The 20,850-nt window shown below is 38.9% G+C and overlaps 1 protein-coding gene across 13 annotated transcripts in view; it reads right to left on the reverse strand.

The window, feature by feature from the left end:
• The window catches only part of CDK12 (cyclin dependent kinase 12), a 79,463-nt gene that overhangs the window by 23,478 nt on the left and 35,135 nt on the right, over positions 1 to 20,850 (reverse strand). For 9 of the 13 annotated variants that reach the window (XR_008663434.1, XR_008663429.1, XR_008663432.1 and 6 more), the window contains exons 9-14: positions 16,563 to 16,640; positions 15,440 to 15,556; positions 14,747 to 14,878; positions 12,443 to 12,654; positions 10,788 to 11,240; positions 6,544 to 6,961 (exon numbers count right to left, since the gene is read on the reverse strand). Coding sequence is in view for 2 of the 13 variants with exons in the window: in XM_055317752.1 (XP_055173727.1) it covers positions 6,249 to 6,961; positions 10,788 to 11,240; positions 12,443 to 12,654; positions 14,747 to 14,878; positions 15,440 to 15,556; positions 16,563 to 16,640 (1,705 nt within the window). In the remaining 11 variants the exon portion in view is untranslated. Of the gene's footprint in view, positions 1 to 2,999; positions 6,962 to 10,787; positions 11,241 to 12,442; positions 12,655 to 14,746; positions 14,879 to 15,439; positions 15,557 to 16,562; positions 16,641 to 20,850 lie in introns of those variants that run through there. The other 4 variants (XR_008663438.1, XR_008663436.1, XM_055317758.1 and 1 more) reach the window with 3 other exon arrangements.

Raw genomic sequence — 20,850 nt, forward strand, 5'->3', positions numbered from 1 at the left:
TGGTGCTTCAATGGGTCTCCTTTAAATGAACTGTGAACCTTTAAGGCAATTATCCCTTTTCACTAGTCAAACCATTATCTTTCCTTCTTGTATTTCTATCTCTTCTTAGTCTCTTTCTGCAGCCCAGCTATCAAGACCACTCTAGTTCTGCTTCCCTTATTTACATCTCCTCATACTGCTTCATTTTATATGGACCTTTGGTCCCCTAACATAAAATGCAAATGCTGGTAACAAGGCCAAACTCAGAAGTTCCTGGATTTATAAAAAGGATCAGACTTCTAAGCTCTAAGTCTTTGAATTCAGCCTCTTTTCTCCAGGGCCAAAAGCATTCAAAATTGCATGAGCTTTGGTGGGGAGGGTTGTCTGTCTACAAGCTGATCCTTACCTTACCTACAAGGAAGGTATTGTAGTTCTGAGACACAGGAGGTAAAAGAAAAAACATCCTCCAAGACTCAGACTTTATTTTTTCATTTAGCTCTGACTGCTACATCTGCCTTTCTCCATGCTGCCTCCCTCAAGAGATGATTTGGCTTGGATAAAATGCCCTTCATTCCTTTGGAACTATCAACATTATCTGTAGTTTACAACCATGCCAAAGCAAAACATCTAAAAATCCATCTATTTCCAGGTCCTAGGAAACCTATGTCTAAGTGGATTTACTTTATAGCTACATTCTCTTATTCCAGAGAAGTATGGTGTGGCTATGGGCTACATACTATGGCTTCACTAACAATCACCCATCTAGAGTGTTAAAGACTAACTTCCTATCAGCCCCTTTCTCTCAGCCTTGGACCACTAATTTTTTAGGTAGATATGAGAGCAATTCAGTGGTCAAAGCTTTTTGGCACTCTGGTGATTAATCACCAGGGCATCGAAGCAATCCTCATCTGCTTTCTTATGGATAGCAGGGCCCTCTTCTCACTCACCAAGGTTTGCTTCCCACAGACACCATCTGCAACTGAGCTCAGAAATGTCATCACCAAAAGCATATCTCAGGACATGAGGGAAGAGGATGAAGTGAAGTGTTGAGACTCCCTGCCCTTCCTAGACCAGTAAAGGAATCTCTTGTACCCCCACACAACATAAATTAAAATCTCCTTAGCAGTAAGAAAGCATGGTTATTTTGCTTCCTCCCTCACCTCTTATCCAGTAAGTGGAGGATCTGGAATAGACATTTGTCTTCTGAGTTGTTTCGCATTACCCTTCAAAACTATGAAGCAGCAGTAACTCTAAATATCCTGTAGGATTAAGTAATCAATACCTCTGGTAGGTCTAATGCATGCAAGGTGGGCAGTGAGTGAAAAATAGGAAACGAAAAGTGGGTGGACAAGAGATGGAGAGATGGCTGCATATGGGGAGGAGTGGTAGAGTACCACCAGCAATTCCTCCAGGTGTCCTGAAAGTCTTTCAACCCTAGCTTGGCGTAAATTTTCACTTGAGAGTATTCTTAAAGTTACAGGAACATTAAAAGTATTTCTACAGAGGATAAATGCCACACCTGGACAGTAAAATTAAACAACGTGTCCAGAAATGCTCACCTTGCCTCTCAGGACAACCAAAAGACTTATTAGCAGTTCCACCACTCCCTTGGAATGGTAGAATATTTACTCACTTGAGGAACTCCCCACTTCCTCCTTTCCACCTAGCCCTTCAGGATGACTAAGTTGTGAACAGAAAAGTAACTCCATACCTGAAACACAGTCAAACTATGGGGCAATCTTTAATAACAAAAGAAATCCCAGCACAAAGAGAATTAACTGTTAAACCTTGAGGCATTAACTTTACCATACAGTTAAGGATACCTGTCTGGTATCTTAAAAAGAGTGCTTAAGAAATGTAGATATTGAAGCAGCATGGTTTCTAATTAGAAATAGTCTAGGCTGTGAGAAAAAAGTCCATGTTAGTTAAGTTAGGTCCTCAGCTTTTAGGCCCAGAATGAAAAAGAAGCCACTCCTATGAAGTGGAAACAATATTCTATAGTAGGTTGAAGTTCACACTCCTAGGCATGAACCTGCAGTATATAAGGCCCAAAACCAAATTCTTTTTCTCTGGAGGCTAACCAGGAATACAGGATTCCAGGAATTGGAACAATCTTGAGCTCTCCATTTTCCTTCTGGGTAAAGACAGCCCACAGGTAAGGAACCATCATAAACTTTGGGGAGTCAAAAACAGGTCAGCAACCCTCACCACCAGTATTTGAATTTATCTTCCTAATTTCCTTGTTCTGGTGTACCCTTTAACCTGTATGACTGCTCACCCCACCACCAACTTCCTGATAACCTATCTTCCTTCCTTTCCTACTTCCTTTCTGTCTTCTAATGGGCTTTATCTGCTGTCTACTTATAACTAGCAGGACTGCAGCAGACCCAAGGGAAAATTTAGTTCTCAGTGTTCTAAACCATGAAAGAAAAGGGAATAAAATTCTCTCCTCAGGTGAAAATAGGAAAGATTTTGAAGATAATAGGATTTTTACCCTTAAAAACAACTTTGACTCATTTCCTGGCTTAGTAACAGATGAGGAAATCTCAACAGCTAGAAGACTAATCTTAATCTCCTTGCCTACCCTACTCATGGTAACATAAGAACAGGTGGGGGCGGGGGTGGTTATTTTTGAGACTATTCTTTGGTTTAAAGAGCCTCTTACCAATTTTCATTGCCAAGTTGAGCCCAAACCCACTTACCTCTCCTTTCAGGAGTTGGGGTACATGAGGCTCAACTCTTTTGATGGCTTGGCACCATCATTTGTGTAACTATTTCTACTTAAAAAAAGAGTTACCTTACGGTTTCCCCAACGTTTTTGTTTCTCTAGTTCCTAGTCTAGTGTTCTGAAGCACCTCTTCAAACCCTGAGAACTTTTTTTTTTAAATATATTTTATGAGACTACAGAGAATCTGAGACAAATAATTCTTAAGATAAAGTGGAGGAAAAAGCCTTTTACACACTATTAGATTTGCTCAGAGGCTACAGGTAAAGAAGTAAATGCAATGGAGCAAAAGTGGTATAGTAACAGGAAATATTTAATTTTCCAATCTCCACTTTCCATTTTTATAAACTGAAAGAAAAAATTTAATATATTACAAAATATCTGTACATAGACAAAGTACACCCGATGTGGGGCAAAAACAAGAGAGAGAAGGAATACAGTGTCAGGAACCTAAATCAGGGAGAATGAGGTGGCAACTGACACTTTTCTGTTGCAGCATTCTCTCTCAAAACCTGCTGGTAACCATTTTAGTACTGTAACTATATATGCATATTACACATACACACACACACACAAGTGGCTGGGTGATGTCTATGGCATAAGTTAACAAAAAAAGTCCTACTTACAAATTTGTGCTACTGCCCTGCTTTTAAAAGTATAGATTGATGTCATTTTATCACTACTATGGACAGTTGAAGAAAAAACTAAGGAAACTGGGTCAAACAAAATTGTTTTCAAAACCACAAAAATGATCATGGCCAAACTAGTTTTGCCTCTCATTCATGAACAGAATCAGATTTTTTCATCTGTTCAAAATAATGTATTTAATGGACTTATTACCTCCCGTGGTACAGTAACTAAAACAAAACAAAAACTGCTTTTGAATATAATTCAGTTTGAAATTTTCTAACAGTCAAGTTGAAGTTGTCAAAACTTTACTTCTATCACATTTATAGATAACATAGTTGAAAAATTAACAAATACCTTTTCTTCCTCCACACAGATTCCAGGTTATTTGAGTTTCTTTTTTCCTCTGGTTTTAAAATAATCAAAGTTACCAAACTTTTTTCTTGTAAAGGCTAGACTCCCCAAAAGGGGGTAGGGAGTGAGATGGGATCATACACACACACACACACACATACACACACCCATACATACACTCACCCCCTTCCCTAGTAGTAGGGATGGGGGAATGGAGACTTAGTATATTACTTAGAATATTTGGCATAATTAAAAATAAGGGGTGGGAAGGGGGAAGGAAAAACATTATTGATGACTGCTGATAACCAAAATGCAATTAAAATATAGAGTGAATTTTATTTATAGTTGATGGGAGACCAATTATTTTTACTGGATAGGTAATTTGAAAGTATCCCAGGCTTAAGGTCTTTAATCATCAGGGCCCAATGCCTCAAATTCAAATATTCTAAAATACAAAGGCCCATGTCTGAGGACTAAGAAGTCAACAGACAAAGGTTCAGATGAACTTTAATGGAATTTTCCAATAGCATGTCAGTGAGCCTAGCAAATCTAATTGGACATACTGGTATAAAAAGCCATCAATGCCAAAATGGCTAGAAGGTTCTTCCTCTAATGTTTGCCCATGAGGGCAAGGCCAGACCAAAACCCAGAGAATAATAAAGAAATACACACACCGGATATCTGCCTATTTCAGTAAACAGGGAAAAATAGTCTTCATGTTAAGTATCTGAAGAGGATTCTTCATTTCTTTAAAGTTCTTTTTTTTTTTTATTAGTGCACCTTTCTCTTACAAGTAGTTTTTATTTTTTAATATAAGAACTTGGCATTGAAACATGAAACTTCACTTGAGTTCTGAAAACTATCCTCCAAGATGCTGAAGCATGTTTGCCTTTTCTCTGTAAAAGGGCCCTAATCTACGTTTCACAAAGGTCTAAGTCTGTGCAGATAATTTATATGAATGTGTATGTTTTTAAAACACATTATATGCTGGTATTCACATAGAAATGGAAGCCAGAATGAAAAGCCTCCCAAGTTATCCCACCCTGAAAGCCCTTCCCTTTTCCATTTCCTGCTTATATAATAAGGCAAAATTCTTGCCATGAAGTCATAATTTAACCCCTTTTACCAAAAACAAAACCAAAATCAAATCTCTCTAGAGGAAACTCCCTAAAAGAACTAGCAGGATATACATGCTGAGATGTGTATATGTCAATACTGTTCTTTCTCATGGTCTGTTCTTTTAAAATTATTTTTTAAAAAAGGTCTCATATTGAATAGATCTTCAGAAAAATATGCACCCTAAACTAACTTACATTTCCATGTATTTTCAGGATGTATTTCTTTTCTCTTTGACAATAATACAATCCTCTGTTTCAAAGTTTTTTTTTTTTACATAAAAATATATGTGTAAACAGTATGCTAACTGCTCTTACTAGCCCTCTAATTATGGAGGCATCATCTCTAACCCCAGCTCAACAGCAATGTCCTAGGCTGTCTGCATTTATGAAACAACTTCACCATCAGAATATGGTTTTAAAAAAACAAAAACATTTTAGAATTGAAAAGTTACAGAGAACAATATAGGAGTTTGAATTTCCTTTCCTTTATTTCAAAAAAAAGTAAAGAATTATCCCAGGTTCTTGGGCATCTCAACGATTAATTTTTTCCAAACAAATGCCTCGAGACAGAGAGAGAGAGAGAGAGAGAGAGAGAGAGAGAGAGAGAGAGAGAGAGAGATGGAGCGGGAGAGAGAGAGAGAGAGAGAGAGAGAGAGAGAGAGAGAGAATGAGAAACTCTATAAAGAAGGGATAGAAAAGGGATGAGATGGGGTAAATCTACCTACATGCCCAAGAGCGCCTCTTTCTACAACCTGCTTCATGTGCAGGGAGAGGGGCATGTCTTTGTCAAAGCAGAGCAAATTTTAAGAGTGAGTAATTTATTTGGAAAAAAGGGATGTTCAAGATGCTCAATGGGGGAAAAAAAGAGTTCACTTGAAAGCAAAATTGTGAGATGGTGGAGAGGAAGGAAACATTTATTTAAATCAGCCAGGATCTCTGTTTCCCTTACAGCAAAAGCCTAAGAGTAGCTCAAATTTTGTGAACACTATTATCTTTAAAGGAAAACAAAACAAAAAAACAAAAAACAAAATTCAAAAGAAATCATTAAAAAAATCCCCAAAATTTAAAAACCTAAAGAGAGCCTCTCCTGAGCCATCTCAAAATTGAAACTGTTCTCCTTTTCTTCTGCTCAAGAAGTGCAGGCAAATGAACTAATACATTTACTTTTCAATTTAATGACCCTCTCCACATTCTCTACTTATAACTACTAGGTAGAGTTGAAGTAATTGTTCTAGTTGTAGCCCATCCAGGGGGAACTGGTGCCAACACCATTATTTTATAAGTCGCCTGCTAGTAGCAAGTGAGCAAGGAATACAACAGACAGCTTTGCAGAGGCCAAATGCAGATGATTACCTTGCTCTGGCAAATGATTTCATTAATATTTCAGAGGACTGGATGGAAGGATGAATAGGGAAGGAATTTTTCAGGACATTGAAGTCTCTGGGTTAGTAAGGAACTCCTCTCCCTCTTCCCCCTCTTGGCGGGACTCTTGTAGGCCCCCGATAGAGCTTTCCATAAGCAGAAGACTGAGCTGGGCCCCCCCAGTTAAGGCCTGCTCCTGAACTACTGGCCCCAGTGGTTCCTGGCCCCAGCTCCCCATAGTTCTGCAATTTGGTCTCTGCATGTACTACAGAGTTGCTGCTTCCTTCAGCTTTCAGGAATGGTTGCCCGACCACTGAGTGTAATGGCAAGGGGACCCTGGCAAAACGGAGGTCCTGGTCCCCTGGGAACTGCACTGACCCTGTGCCCTGGTAACTGCTGGACTCCCCAAGGTGGCTCACAGAGCCTGAGAAGGTCCTGTTCTTCACCAGGGTCTGGGTCAAGGATTCTGTCAAAGCTGGACCAGAGTTGCGTTCATCAGTGTCAGTGGCACTGAACCCTGTTTCAGGCCCATCAGTGTTTCCGTAAGTCCTGTTGGGATGGGGTCGGGTGGAGTATTCCATTGGTCTCAAGGCCTGGTGCTCATGTGGCAGGTGGCCAGGAGGCTCTGCTTCAGGCTGGGATAAAAGTTGCAGCAAGGCGGCTGTCACGGCTGGGTTCAACTCCTGGGGGGCGCTGGAAAGATCGCCTTCAACCAGAGGGGGTGGAGGTGGCGGCGGTGGAGGTCCGGGGGGCTCAGGGGGCCTCTTCTCTGGTGGAAGAATGTGAGGAGGACATGCTGTGGAAGGGTTACTTCTTTTAAACACCATCTTAAAAATCACATGTGATTATAAACACACACACACACACACACACACACACACACACTGCCCAACATAAACAAATGTCAATACAAGTAACCAAATATATATATAAAGAATAAAATCTTGGGACCAGGAAATTGCAATTTATAAATAAAATCAAGTGATTAAAATAAAACAGTTGCATTCTGAATCTAACAGCTGGTGTAAAAAAGATCATGTTTCAAATGATTGTCCTGATTTTTGTCTGAGATTTCCTCCATTTCCTTCCTTAAGGAACTGTTCTAATATGTAGGCTGCTGGCAGCCTCCCTGCCCCTTTTTGCTGTTGGATCAAAATATTAATGAAAATAAAATAGAAAGAAGGAAGATGAGAGGAAATAATACACATGTTGTGGTCACATTTCTAGCACATAATCTTGCTGTACAATAGGAGACCTTGCATAGACTTAGCTAATACATTTTACAGAACATTTTAATGATATACGGTTAACACCTAAAATAGAACTTAAAGAATATACAGGAGAAATGAAATTAAGTAAAAACCTTTCATTACCATCATGTATAAATACACACTTGCTTCTCCAAACTTTAGTTCCCTCTTCCCATAACCACATTCTGAAGAAAGGGATATTAACCACCATTCTGTCGTTCAGCTTCCTATGTTACAGTAATTATAAAGACTAATTATCATAATTTTCCATTTTGTTTCCCAACCTCCTTCATTTTTTCCATGCTATGAAAAAAATTACTAATGTCATGCAAAATGAATGGGCTGTTGATAAACATCTGTTTATCTTGGAGACCGTGACAAGAACTGAGTATTTAGAAATGTATTGAACTTATACACTACACTGTCTTCCAAAGATCTTTGTCTTTCTTGAACTACTCCCCATATTCCCACCCCCAACCCCCACCCAACTGCTGGCTAAATTTGCCCAAGCATGGCAATCATTGTCCGATAACTCCTGCCAAGGCCGGAGAGTAGAGATGTAAAATGGTGTGAGTTTGAGGACATACAAAACCAAGTACAATCAGAACAGTGATTTTTAAAGAGTTGGCAGTCACCCTGCTGAAGAAAAGGTTTAATGTTTTGGGATATCTTCCAAATGACTGATTTTCCTGTTCCCTATGGAATATTTTTAAATGTCCATATAATCAATTCTTTATTATCTGAGCTAGTGATATAAAAGTCATTACTCAGACAAGCCGAAAATAGTTTTTTAGTTATAAAGTATTTTGGTAGCATATTTATCACAATTATATTTTGCAAAGACAATTAGTAAAGTATGCATTCACTTAACATGCAGATGAAAGTACTCTGAAAACACAGTATTGTAACGTTGTGCCCTGGAAGGATGAGGTCAGGTGCTGTATGTAACATACAAGTAGGGTGGCCAACAGTCCCAATTTGCCTGGGACTGAGCAGGTTCTCGGGTTGCTGACTTTCAGTTTTAAAACCAGGATAGTACAGAGATGAGTTGGTCACCCTGTATATAGTACCCACCCAAGTTGCTTGCTGACTAGTTGGTTGGTTGACTAGGTGGTAGGTAAAAATGAATTTAAGGACAAAAAATTAGCTATAGAAAACTTACAATCGAAAAAAAGACATACTGAAAAAGGAGAGCTAATTGGACCACAAACATCTACAGATTTCAGAGTGTTGGGCTACCAATATCTCAGTACCAATTATATTTAAAAGTATTTTTGGACTACACATGAAACACTAGTTTGTTTTTTTTTTTTAATACCAATGGCAAACAACTTTAAAAATGCCTAACTGCAAAAGTGAGCAAAGCTAAATTTATTCTTCCAGCTCTACTACTTTTCATAAACTTTGTCTTTTATATAAATAGTCCAGCTGTGTTTCAGTAGAACTAATTGTTGAGTTCAAGTTCACATGTAGGAGAGGATGAAAACTACCTCAAAGTAGAAAAGCACACAGATTGTAAACAACTATTAAATAAAACTTCTTATAGGAGTTAAAAATAAAGATCACATTTCAGAAGTCATACTATTTTAAGATTTAATGTTAACAATATTGGCAATTCTTAATAGTCTGTACTAATGGAGGGAGGTATTAATGAAATGTACAAATAACTTAAAAACTTCAAATGACTCATTAGATTTCAATCATAATCCTTTCCTCAGACAAGTAAAGAGTAGTGAAACATAGCCAGTGATAGATTTTCACCTTCTCTGGCTTACTCAGTCTGCCCTCTGGTGGAAGTGCTAATGAACAGTAAAATGACCAAAAAAGAGGCAGCAGGGGAGGAACAAACATAGCAGAGACAGAGATAACTGGATAATCAAAGGGTGACTAATAATTAGGAGTGGTATTTTTACTCCCTTTGAAAAGTAAATCTAGCAATTTCTGGTCACAGGCCAGGCCTTAATTTTAGTTCAATCTCACCATTTGGCTCATAGCTTGTTGGTTCAATTATTGGGTGAATTTCTTTCAATCACAATACTATTTAATTCGAATGACTCCAGGTATTTTGGTTATAGTTACATTTTTCTGCTGGTGTAGGGAGGAGAAGGAAGGTATGAGAGATACACAAAGAGGCCTGCTTTAATTCTAGATTAGCTTTCTCTGTTATTCCATGTCCTAGAATCCCTTAAAAGCAATTGGAATCAATATGACAGAGTAACAAAGTGAATTAAAAAACACGTTAAAAAAAGAAACATTAAGAAAAGTACACAGTCCTATCTCTGCCTCTGCGAATAATATGGTTCCAGCACTGGGACCATAGGTAGGCTTATTTAAACTCCCTGGATTTCAGTTTCCCCATCTGTAAAGTAAAGGGGTTAATTTTATTTACGTTATCTTCCAGTTTTAAAAAGCTTTGCATGTGAAAAATAGCTTATATATTTGTATACCAGAAGAAAAAAGGCATATACTTTCTGCACCATCCCATATGAAGTGTGAATGTAGGACAATCTAAAGTTGAAGGTTAGTGTACCTCATCAGCCCTTGTGGTTCTTCTCATTCCCCAATTCATGGGGTCTTCACGGACAGCGAAAATTTCCAAGTTGAAAACACTTTGAGGTAAGTAAGCATTTTGCAAATAGAATGTGAATCAGAATTAGAAAATTTACACTTTTTTTTCCTCTAATAAAATTGTGTGCTGTTGTCATACCAGATCAAGGTATAACATATTTCCATTTCTCAGATTTTTCTTTATGTAATGCTCACTTACTAATTCAATTGTCTCTTTTAGGAACACAGATTTTTAAAAAGCATGTTTATATTCATATACTATTATTTTTGGTGAAAAGAAATGTTGGTGTTAGTTATCTACTTAGAAACATTTCCAAATTACTCTTCAGGAGATTAACAATGGCATTTTATTAGAGTTTTCTTGGCTATATCCTTCAGGTAAGACTGGTATCGAATATTCACTACACTAGAGTAAAGCTGATTATTTGTACAATCTGATGATGGTTTATTTGGAAGGCAGATTTTCAAGTGCCAATACTAGGTGGCCACCATTCACACAGTGGTTCAAGGTGTATCACTAGCAATGGTTGTCGTTTTCTTGGATTAGAACACAGAGGCTTTACTTACCTACCTCCCAGGAAATGGAAAAACAATCAGTACATGAAAGGTGCTTTGAGAAGCTGTGAGACTTAAACAGAAGCTGGGCAGGGCAAGAAATACATCACTGGATGCTATGTTCTCCTGTAGGCTAGGTTACAGAAAACTGAAACTGAGGCCATTGATGTGAAAAAGAAAATGTTAAAGAGATTTTTAAGAGGATCAACAGCACCTGAGCTCAATGAGATTCATGACCGGTCTGTTTACCTGCTGCCTCCTCCTGTGGCATTGTGGGAGTTCTTCGGGGCCCCTGTGGCCCACTGTTCTTGTCACTGTTGTTTTCCTCCAGGCTGCCTGCTGGCTCCTGGGTTTTCATCAGCTGACTCAAAAGAACTGCCAGCATATTCTGCATGTCAGCTGGTGTGCTTGAAGCTTCAGAGGTTGTCTGTTCTGCTGAAGGCTGGACCACTAGGGCAGGAGGTGCCTCCTTCAAAGACTCCTCTGGGGCCATGGGCTCTGAGTCCTGCTGCTGGGAAGTGGCTTCAGTTAGGGCACTGATGGATTGGTTCAGGGCCTCCAGCTGCTGCTGCATCTCTGGGTTGGAGTGGATGTTAAGCAGCTGTGCCATTTGAGGGATGCTCAGGTCGGTCTGGCTCTGCAGCAGATTCAGTAACACTGCCAATTCACTTTGATTCAACTGCTGTGTGATGTCACCGAGGCCTGTGGACAGACAGTGGAGCCAATAGGATAGAATGAGGCAGGGTAAGGACCTTGGCCTTCAACTGGCAATAGCAACTTAACAATATTCAAAAAAGGAAATTTTATTTGAATATCTCATTTTTCATACCTCAAATTGTCATGACAAATTGTATATTCACTTAGAAATACAGAAACTAAAATATCTCTGTACTGTGAGTAAAAGTGATTTCATTTTATCTGTATTCTTCAAGGCCAGTGACTTACAACCCTTATTGTACATCAGAATTACTAGGAGAGATTGTAAAATTCAGATGCCTCAGTTTCCATCCTCAGAGATCTGGCAATTGTTCAGGAGTGTTTACTTTTCAAGCTTCTTAGATGATTCTAATGTGCAGCCACTGTTAAAAACCACTGTTGTATGTGGATGGGGAAGGGTAAATGAACCATGGAAAGAATACCTGTAGTTCAGAAAAACTGATGGTACCACAGGAGAACTACTTTATTATAATAGTTCACTATTACACAGTTCTGGATATATGTAGATCAAATAGCCCTCTATAGAACTAATTACATTTAATAGCAATTGTGATTTAAATGATTAGATTCTAAGAACGTCTTATCAAATCTAACATAAACAGGGCTCCAAATTACATGTACCATGGGTAACCAAACCTTAAATTTCGCTTACTTAAAAAAAAAAAAATTTTGGCTTACTTAACTTACTGATTTATGCTATACATCTAATTGATACGGTATTCTTTCTTGAAAAGACAATAATCTATATTGTAGGCTTTTTAGACCACATATACAAAATTTGGTTTAGCTCCTTTTCCTCACAATGAGGACACCTCTTTATTTTTTTTAAAAAGATTTTATTCATTTATTCATGGCGGGGGGGAGAGGGAGCGAGCAAGCGAGTGAGCGAGCGAGAGAGAGAGAGAGAGAGAGAGAGAGAGAGAGAGGCGGAGACACAGGCAGAGGCAGAAGCAGGCCCCATGCAGGGAGCCCGATGTGGTCGGGACTCATCCTGGGACCCAGGATCATGCCCTGGGGTGAAGGCAGGCGCCAAACCACTGAGCCACCCAGGGATCCCCAGGACACCTTTTTATTAATATTAATGCTTCAGTGGCTAAAAGCTCACACACACATATCCTTGTACTTGACCATTAAAACCTGTCCAAATGACCTTAATAAAAGCACAAAAACTCCATCCTAGAACTGACCTATTGCATCCCCAGTCCCAGGCTCCGCCTTGACAGGAGCAGGCTGAGGTGGTGCTGGGCTGCTGTTCTTCACAGGCTCAACACTTGTCCCTGAGGTAGTTTCTTTCCGAGAGGATTTGGATGGAGGTGGCTCTTCTATCACAACACCACTCTGTCGCTGTCGTCGCCGTTTCTTACTCCATAATTCATGGCAATCCTGCCAGTGGGGGAGGCTACAAAAAGACAAAGCAAAGGGGAAATGTGTGTGGGACTGCAATAGTGAGTGAATAGAGGAACAAGAGATTAAAGGCAAAGAACAGAGGGAAACGGAAAGAATAACATAAAAATAGCCAGAAATATTAATAAATAGTAGCAGTGTAAAAGGGATCATGGCATATGGTAGCCCGAGGAAATAAAAGTCCAAAAGCCCAAGAGATTTCTGTAGTGAGAAATAAGGATCTTTCTAATATCAGAGACATACCTACTATACCTACTATGTTCTTGCTTTGCATAACAAATATAAAGGAGAACTTTATTGGTTAAGTTTCTTGTTTCTTTTTTTTTTTTTAAAGATTTTATTTATTTATTCATGAGAGACAGAGATAGAGAGGGGCAGAGACACAGGCAGACGGAGAAGCAGGCTCCATGCAGGGAGACCGACGTGGGACTCGATCCCGGGGTTCCAGGATCAGGCTCTGGGCTGAAGGTGGCGCTAAACCGCTGAGCCACCTGGGCTGCCCTATTGGTTAAGTTTCAATTGGGAATAGGATAGAGATGATTGGTTTATTAGCAACTACAAAAAGTCCACTGAGGGACACCTAGGTGGCTCAGCAGTGGAGCATCTGCCTTCAGCTCAGGGTGTGATCCTGGCATCCGAGATTGAGTCCCACATGGGGCTCCCTGCGTGGAGCCTGCTTCTCCCTCTGCCTGTGTCTCTGCTATCTCCCTCTCTGTGTCTCTCATGAGTAAATAAAATCTCTCTCTTAAAAAAAAAAAAATTCACTGAAATACAGTATGATTAAATCACATTTGTGTAAAATAAATTTATGTTATTTGGTCTGTGAGGACCAAAAAATGGATTCTTTCCTTCTTTCAACACACTGAATTTCCATGACTTGGTATTTTCATTTGTGGGGTTTATTAGTATATTTTAATATATTTCATCTATTTCCAGATTTCCTCATATTCAATAATGTAAAGAGTCCTGGCAACTCAAATCTTATTATAATAAAGATTACCCAAGCCAAAATCTCTCTATAATAATAAGAGCTCCCGGGAACCCTGAGTGGCACAGTGGTTTAGCGCCTGCCTTTGGCCCAGGGCGCGATCCTGGAGACCCAGGATCGAATCCCACGTCGGGCTCCCAGTGCATGGGGCCTGCTTCTCCCTCTGCCTATGTCTCTGCCTCTCTCTCTTTCTCTGTGTGACTATCATAAATAAATTTAAAAAAAATAAAAATAAAATAAAAATAAAATATTTTTAAAAATAAATAAATACTGTATATTTCTCTAAGATACATACAGTATCTTGGGACGCCTGGGTGGCTCAGTGGTTGAGAGTCTGGTCTGCCTTCTGCTCCAGGCGTGATCCTGAAGTTCCAGGATCGAGTTCTGCATCAGGCTTCCCCCGGGGAGCCTGCCATTCCCTCTGCCTATGTCTTTGCTTCTCTCTCTCACTCTCTCTGTCTCTCATTAATAATTTTTTTAAAAAAGAGTTTCTTCATATAAGAAAAAACACACAAAAACTCTGACATGAAAGCTATAACATTGTCAATGATAAATTCAATGACAGAAGATTTTTTATCTGCCAATTGTGAAACACTGAGCGTAGAACCTCAGAAGATCCTACAGAATACAGAAAATAAATAAGATGCTGACCGGAGAGAGGCACAGTCAAAGACCCTATTTTCAACATTAAAATTAGGGTTATGTGACCTGACAGTGATGCATACTATTTAAAATTAGGACTGTCTTTACAAGTGTGGGATGTATATGGTCAACACAGAAGGAGATTTGAGCAAATGAAATGGGTAAGAGCAAACACTAGAAGGAATACTTTCAAAGAGCTTGTATAGGGCAATATGCAGGGACAAAAGACAGCTTGAGTCAAATTAGAAAAACATCACTTCTGAATCTATTCCTTGTTTAAAAGGAAAACATAAAGCAATTAAACAAACCTCTTATCAACCATAATACTCAAGGGCACCACTCCATTCTGGACTTAGCCATTTGCAGTCCCTTCTACAAACCTATTATTATATTGAGTTTCTCAACTCCTGAGGCTTAGTGGAAGGTTTAGGGCCACTACTTGACCAGCAGCACTTACTCTGGAGGATCCATTTTGCTGAGCTCAACATCTTTAAGGAAGTCACTCTGTAAAGTCTGTTCAGCTGTGCAACGTTTGCTAGGATCTAGAGTCAGCATGTGGTCCAGTAAATCAAGTGCTGCTGAGGGAATGCTGTGGAAAGAACAAGTTCACAATGACCCCAGAGTTCTTAAACCTGTAACCTTGTGTCAAAGGTCTCTGAATTTCCAGCTCCATGTAAAACTGTGGAAAGGGAGCTAGAAGCTGGCTAAACAAGCAAACAGATTTGCTACCAAACAGGATTTATGCAATGCTAGAATACAGGTAGAAAACATGGAGCCAGCAGTTCCATTCTATCATGGGAAGATCAAAAGGACTAGGAGAATATTTACATATTGTGCATAATAAAATGATTTTCTATCATCTAAAGCCAGCCTGGCTGGCTCAGTCAGAAGAGCGTGCAACTCTTGATCTCAGTGTCCTGAGTACCAGCCCCATATTGGGTGTGGTTATTAATTAAATTAAAAAAAATAAAAGGCCTTAAGAGAAAATTACAACAGCACTATGATAAAATACACATATGTTCAAAGAAAAAATGTTTTCCTGTGCTGTGCTGCTATAAGAAGTTGGGATAACACAAACTCTCTAGGCCAAAAGTCAAGTCTAAACACCCCCTAAACACAGAAACCAGATGCACATTTCTGCCAAACTCACAAAGAGAATTCTTCTCGTAGACGCCTTCTATATTGCTTCTTCGGTTTCATGGTATTGAAGTAGGGCAGCTTGATAACATCAGGCCACACAGCTGGACAAGGGCTACCACAGAGTCGACTGAAAACAAAGCAAAAAGCCAGAACAAGAAGTGAGTCAGCATTGTGAATTGTGAAGATTATAGAAGCAGAAATTATTACTCCCTGACTTCTGTGGAATCTTAGCTATTAAATTACATGGCATACAAAAAGGTAAAACCTGACCTCACTGCTTTAAGGGCAGAAGGAATAGGACAGAACTAACTGGTCACAAGATAGTGAAGAGAAAATACTGGCAAAAGAGTCCAAAATGATCTATACATTTGGTTTTGTAAAACATGTTTTTAAACTTCCATAAAAGTTTTCATTATCAATTTTCTTCTATTCAATGATAAGCTGGTCCTGTAATGTTCTTATAGGGAGAATGGGCAGAGGGGAGCCTAAGAAATTTTGTTGGAAAACTGAATTTAATGCATAACAAATGATGAATTATATACCACCTTTAAAAAAGCCTACATTAGCCTGTTGTATTCTTTCCTTTATTCTTATTGATAAAAAAAACCCAAATTCTATCCCAACCCCATGCCTTCCCCAAATCCTCTAATATAGGTTCTATTTTATAATTATCTGTTTACATGCTGTATCGCTTACTAAACTGAGCTCTCTGAAGACAAGGACCTATCTTACATAGATCTCTGAATCCTAAAGTAACAAAGAAAGGAATTTTAGAACAGGCTCAATAAATGTTTGCTGAATAAATTTGATCTTAATCTAACCGAGGAATGAAACAGCCATACTGAAAATGGCATGCTTTTTATATGAAGAACCTATTTAAAAAATGCAAAGATTTCAAAAGTCTAAAAGGGGGGGGAACCTAAAAAGTAAGACCTTTAGTAAGACCTAAAAAAGGGGACTACAACTTCTTTACATATAGAGACCGTGGCAAAGTATGTGGTAAATCTGACTGAGACACTTACTTGGACCTGAAGAGTATAAACTCATTTAGTAGAATTACTGAAAAGTATTAGAAATCAGAAGATGAGATCACCTATTACACCTGGGCACTCAGAGTGCATGCACAGCTGTACCTGATCAGTTCTAGTTGAGCTAGTTCCAGATTGGCTTGGAATATAGGCTTCTTTGTGAACAGTTCCCCGAGGATGCATCTACAAAGAGTAAAATTAAGAGGTCAGGAGAGAAATCCCTGGAGCCTAACCTGTGTCTCAATAAACTTTTGTATATAAGCCCCAAACTGCAGTGTCTGAGGTTTGTGGGGTTTTTTTGGTTGTTTTTTGTTTTACTTTTTAAGTGTCTGAGTTTTGTAAAAGAAAATATTTCTTGTGAGATGGACAGCATAAAGAGTTTAGATTTGACAGGAGAGGGATCCCTGGGTGGCGCAGTGGTTTGGCGCCTGCCTTTGGCCCAGGGCGCAATCCTGGAGACCCAGGATCGAATCCCACATCGGGCTCCTGGTGCATGGAGCCTGCTTCTCCCTCTGCCTATGTCTCTGCCTCTCTCTCTCTGTGTGTAACTATCATAAATAAATAAAAATTAAAAAAAAAAAAAAGATTTGACAGGAGATCAAACTTTTGCCACCTATAAAGTCTATAAACAGAAAAAATGAGTCAGTCCTTTTCCATCAATTCCATTATAAATTAAGGAAGACTAAAAACCTATACTCCAATTTTATAAGGATGCTCAGCAGCTCCTGTAAAGCGATTAGCTTTTCTATTTATTTGCTCTGTAGAATACACAATATACTACAGCCCTCTTAGCACTGTATTTGTTAAGAAATGTTTACTGTCATCAGACATCAGTTTTAACAGGACTTTCATACCTTATGTTTATTTATTTAGTTTATTTATTTTTAAGATTTTATTTATTTATTCATGAGAGACACAGAGAGAGAGAGGCAGAGACACACAGGCAGAGGGAAAAGCAGGCTCCACGCAAGGAGCCCGATGTGGGACTCGATCCTGGGACTCCAGGAGCAGACCCTGGGCCGAAGGCAGGCGCTAAACCGCCGAGCCACCCAGGGATCCCCTCAAATACCTTATGTTTAAACACCCTTCCCATTTTTTTAAAAAAGATTTTATTAATTTATTTATTCATGAGAGACACAGAGAGAAACAGAGGCAGAGACACAGGCAGAGGGAGAAGCAGGCTCCGTGCAGGGAGCCCAATGCGGGACTCCATCCTGGGACCCCAGGATCACACCCCAGGCCAAAGGCAGGAGCTAAACCGCTGAGCCACCCAGGGATCCCTCCTTTTCCATTTTGAAAATACCTTCCAAAATAATACTGATATATTTACAAAGTCCCCAAACATGTCCCCACAAATTACTTAATTACAAAAGGAAAACTAGTAACTATTTAGTGAGGAAAAAGACAACACCTATACCTAAGTGTCCAAAATTAACATCATCAATAAGAGGGAAACCGGGTTCATGTAAATATAAATGCTGTACCTTAAACACTTACGGAATACTCCACCTAAAACTTCACAACCTGAATCTATACAATAGCTGGTCTGTCCTTCAAAAATGTAAATGTCATGAAAGACAAAGGTTAAGGACTGTTCCAGAGTAAAGAATGAGAACTAGGGGCACCTGGGCAGCACAGTTAAACATCAGACTCTTGGGTTTCAGCTCAGGTCATGATCTTGGGGTCCTGGGATTGGGCCTGCATTGGGCTCTGCTCGCTTAGCATAGGGTCTACTTGAGACTCTCTCTCCCTCTCCCACTCATGCACACTCTAAGATAAATAAATAAACTCAAAAAAACAAAACAAAAGAAAAATGAGAACCAAATGTAGTACATGATACTAGATTGAATCTTCTATTAGGTGAAGTATTGTTTCCAGGACATTATCAGGGTATTGAAAAACTAAGAAAATGGAATGTAAGCTAACCTATTTAAAAGATAGTGTATCAATGTTAAATTTCCTGAATTTGATGATGGTACTATAATTATATACGAGAGTATCTTTGTTCTTTTTTTTCTTTAAGTTTTTATTTATTTATTCATGAGAGAGAGAGGCAGAGACACAAGCAGAGGGAGAAGCAGGCTCCCTGCAAGAAGCCCAATGTGGGACTCGATCCTGGATCCTGGGATCACACCTGAGCTGAAGGCAGACCCTCAACCGCTGAGCCACCCAGGCGTCCCGAGAGTATCTTTGTTCTTAAGAAATGTACATTAAGGGGTGCCTGGGTGGCTCAGTTGGTTAAGCGGGTACCTTTGGGTCAGGTCATAATCCCAGGGTCCTGGGGTCAAGCCCCACAACAGGCTCTCTACTCTGCAGGGAGTTTGCTTCTCCCTCTCTCTCTGGCCCCTCTCCCCATACTTGTGCTCTCTCTAAAAAAATAAATAGAATCTTAAAATAAAAACATACATTAAATATTAAGAGGGGAAAGAGCATGATATACAACTATTTTCAAATAGTTCTAGAAAAAAGATGTGGTATGCATACACACACACATGCATTTTATTCTATGTATATATTTTATGTTGTAGGATACATGTACACACACATACACACATGAATATAAAAGCAAATGTGGCAAGATGCTAACAATTAGTGAATCTAGCATGAATAAATCTCAAAATATGCTGAGTAAAAAATGCAAGAGGGAAAAAGAACATATACTGCATGATTCCATCTACATAAAATTTTAGAAATGGAAATCAATCTAGAGTGATAGAAAGCACAAGAGTAGGGATGCCTGCTTGACTCAACAGTTGAGGGTCTGCCTTCGGCTCAGGCTGTGATCCCAGGGTCTGGGATGGAGTCCCACATTAGGCACCATGTTCTCCCTCTGCTTCTCTGCTTATGTCTCTGCCTCTCTCTCTGTGTCTTTCATGAATAAATAAATAAAATCTTTTTTTTTAAAGATTTTATTTATTTATTAATGAGAGACAGAGAGAGAGAGAGAGAGAGAGAGAGAGAGAGAGAGAGAGAGAGACAGACAAGCAGAGGGAGAAGCAGGTTCCATGCAGGGAGCCTGATGTGGGACTCGATCCTGGGTCTCCAGGATAGGCCCTGGGCTGAAGGCGGCACCAAACCGCTGAGCCACCCGGGCTGCCCAATAAATAAAATCTTAAAAAATAAAAAAGAAAGAAAGCACAACAGTTGTTGCTAGGAATGGGATAGTGTGGACAGGAGAGATAACAAAGGAACACATGGAAACTTTTGGAAGTTATCATTATCTTTGTTGTGGTGATGGTTTCACTGGTGTATACGGTATGCCAAAACTTAAATTGTATATTTTGAACAAATGCAGTTATTATATACCTCAAAAGGTTAAAAAAATTTTAGTGAATCTGGATAAAGGCTATATACTAAAATTCTTTGTAGTTTTCTAGGAACTTTTCTGCAATTTGAAATTATATCAAAATCAACCTACTTAGTTTTCATTTTAATTCCAGTTAGTAAACATATAGTGTTACAGTAGTTTCAGGTGAACAAATAGTAATTCAACAGTTCCAAATATCACCCAGTGCTCATCAAAATAAATGCACTCCTTAATTTCCTTCACCTATTTAACCTATCCCCTCATATCAATATAAATTTAAAATAAATGAAAAAGACTACATGAATATACTTTTTTGTATTCCTAAAATATCTCATTTTTTGAAATGTGGAAAAAGAAAATGGACAAAGAATCTCTTCTCCAGCCTGTGCTTTGAAATTAGTTTTTCAAATACACACAAAAGCAGTATGTACAGTTTTGCTTTGAAATTCTTTAGCTTGACTAAATTTGAAAGCAAAATAAATCTACTAGTTTTCAAGGTTATTAGCATTTGTTAACCTCAAATGACAAATTCTTACTTCCTATGCACTCAAACTTTTTTGAGTAGGGGCTCCTGGTGGCTCAGTTGGTTATGTGCCTGACTCTGGATTTTGGCTGAGGTCATGATCTCAGTATAGTGGGATTAAGACTCCATACTCACCATGGAGTCTGCTTGAGTTTCTCTCCTTATGCCCCTTCTTCTACTCTCTCTCTCTAAAATAAGTAAGTCTTTAAAATTAAAAAAATTAGAAGTAAAATTTAACTGTTTCCAACATTAACCACTAAATCAAATTCCAAATAGTGTTGTCACAACTAACCCAGGTGAGGCTTCAGAATATGGGTGTAATTCGTTGTACTCGTCTTACAAGTTTCTCCTTCAGAGAGACTTCTGTGGATCACCAAAGTAGTAAGCTCACATCAAACATCTAGCAAAATCTCACTTCAGTGAAGTTACTAGGCTTTAATTAAAGTCTAATCTTCTATAATTTTAATTTCCAAGATATGTTTTGGTGTTTTATTTCAGTTTCTAGTTCTTTGGTGGGGAAGACATTATTATGTAACACTTTTGCTACTACACTGAGGTGGCAG

This window comes from Nyctereutes procyonoides, unplaced genomic scaffold, assembly GCF_905146905.1.
Source record: "Nyctereutes procyonoides isolate TBG_1078 unplaced genomic scaffold, NYPRO_anot_genome, whole genome shotgun sequence".
NCBI classification, from domain to species: Eukaryota; Metazoa; Chordata; class Mammalia; order Carnivora; family Canidae; genus Nyctereutes; species Nyctereutes procyonoides.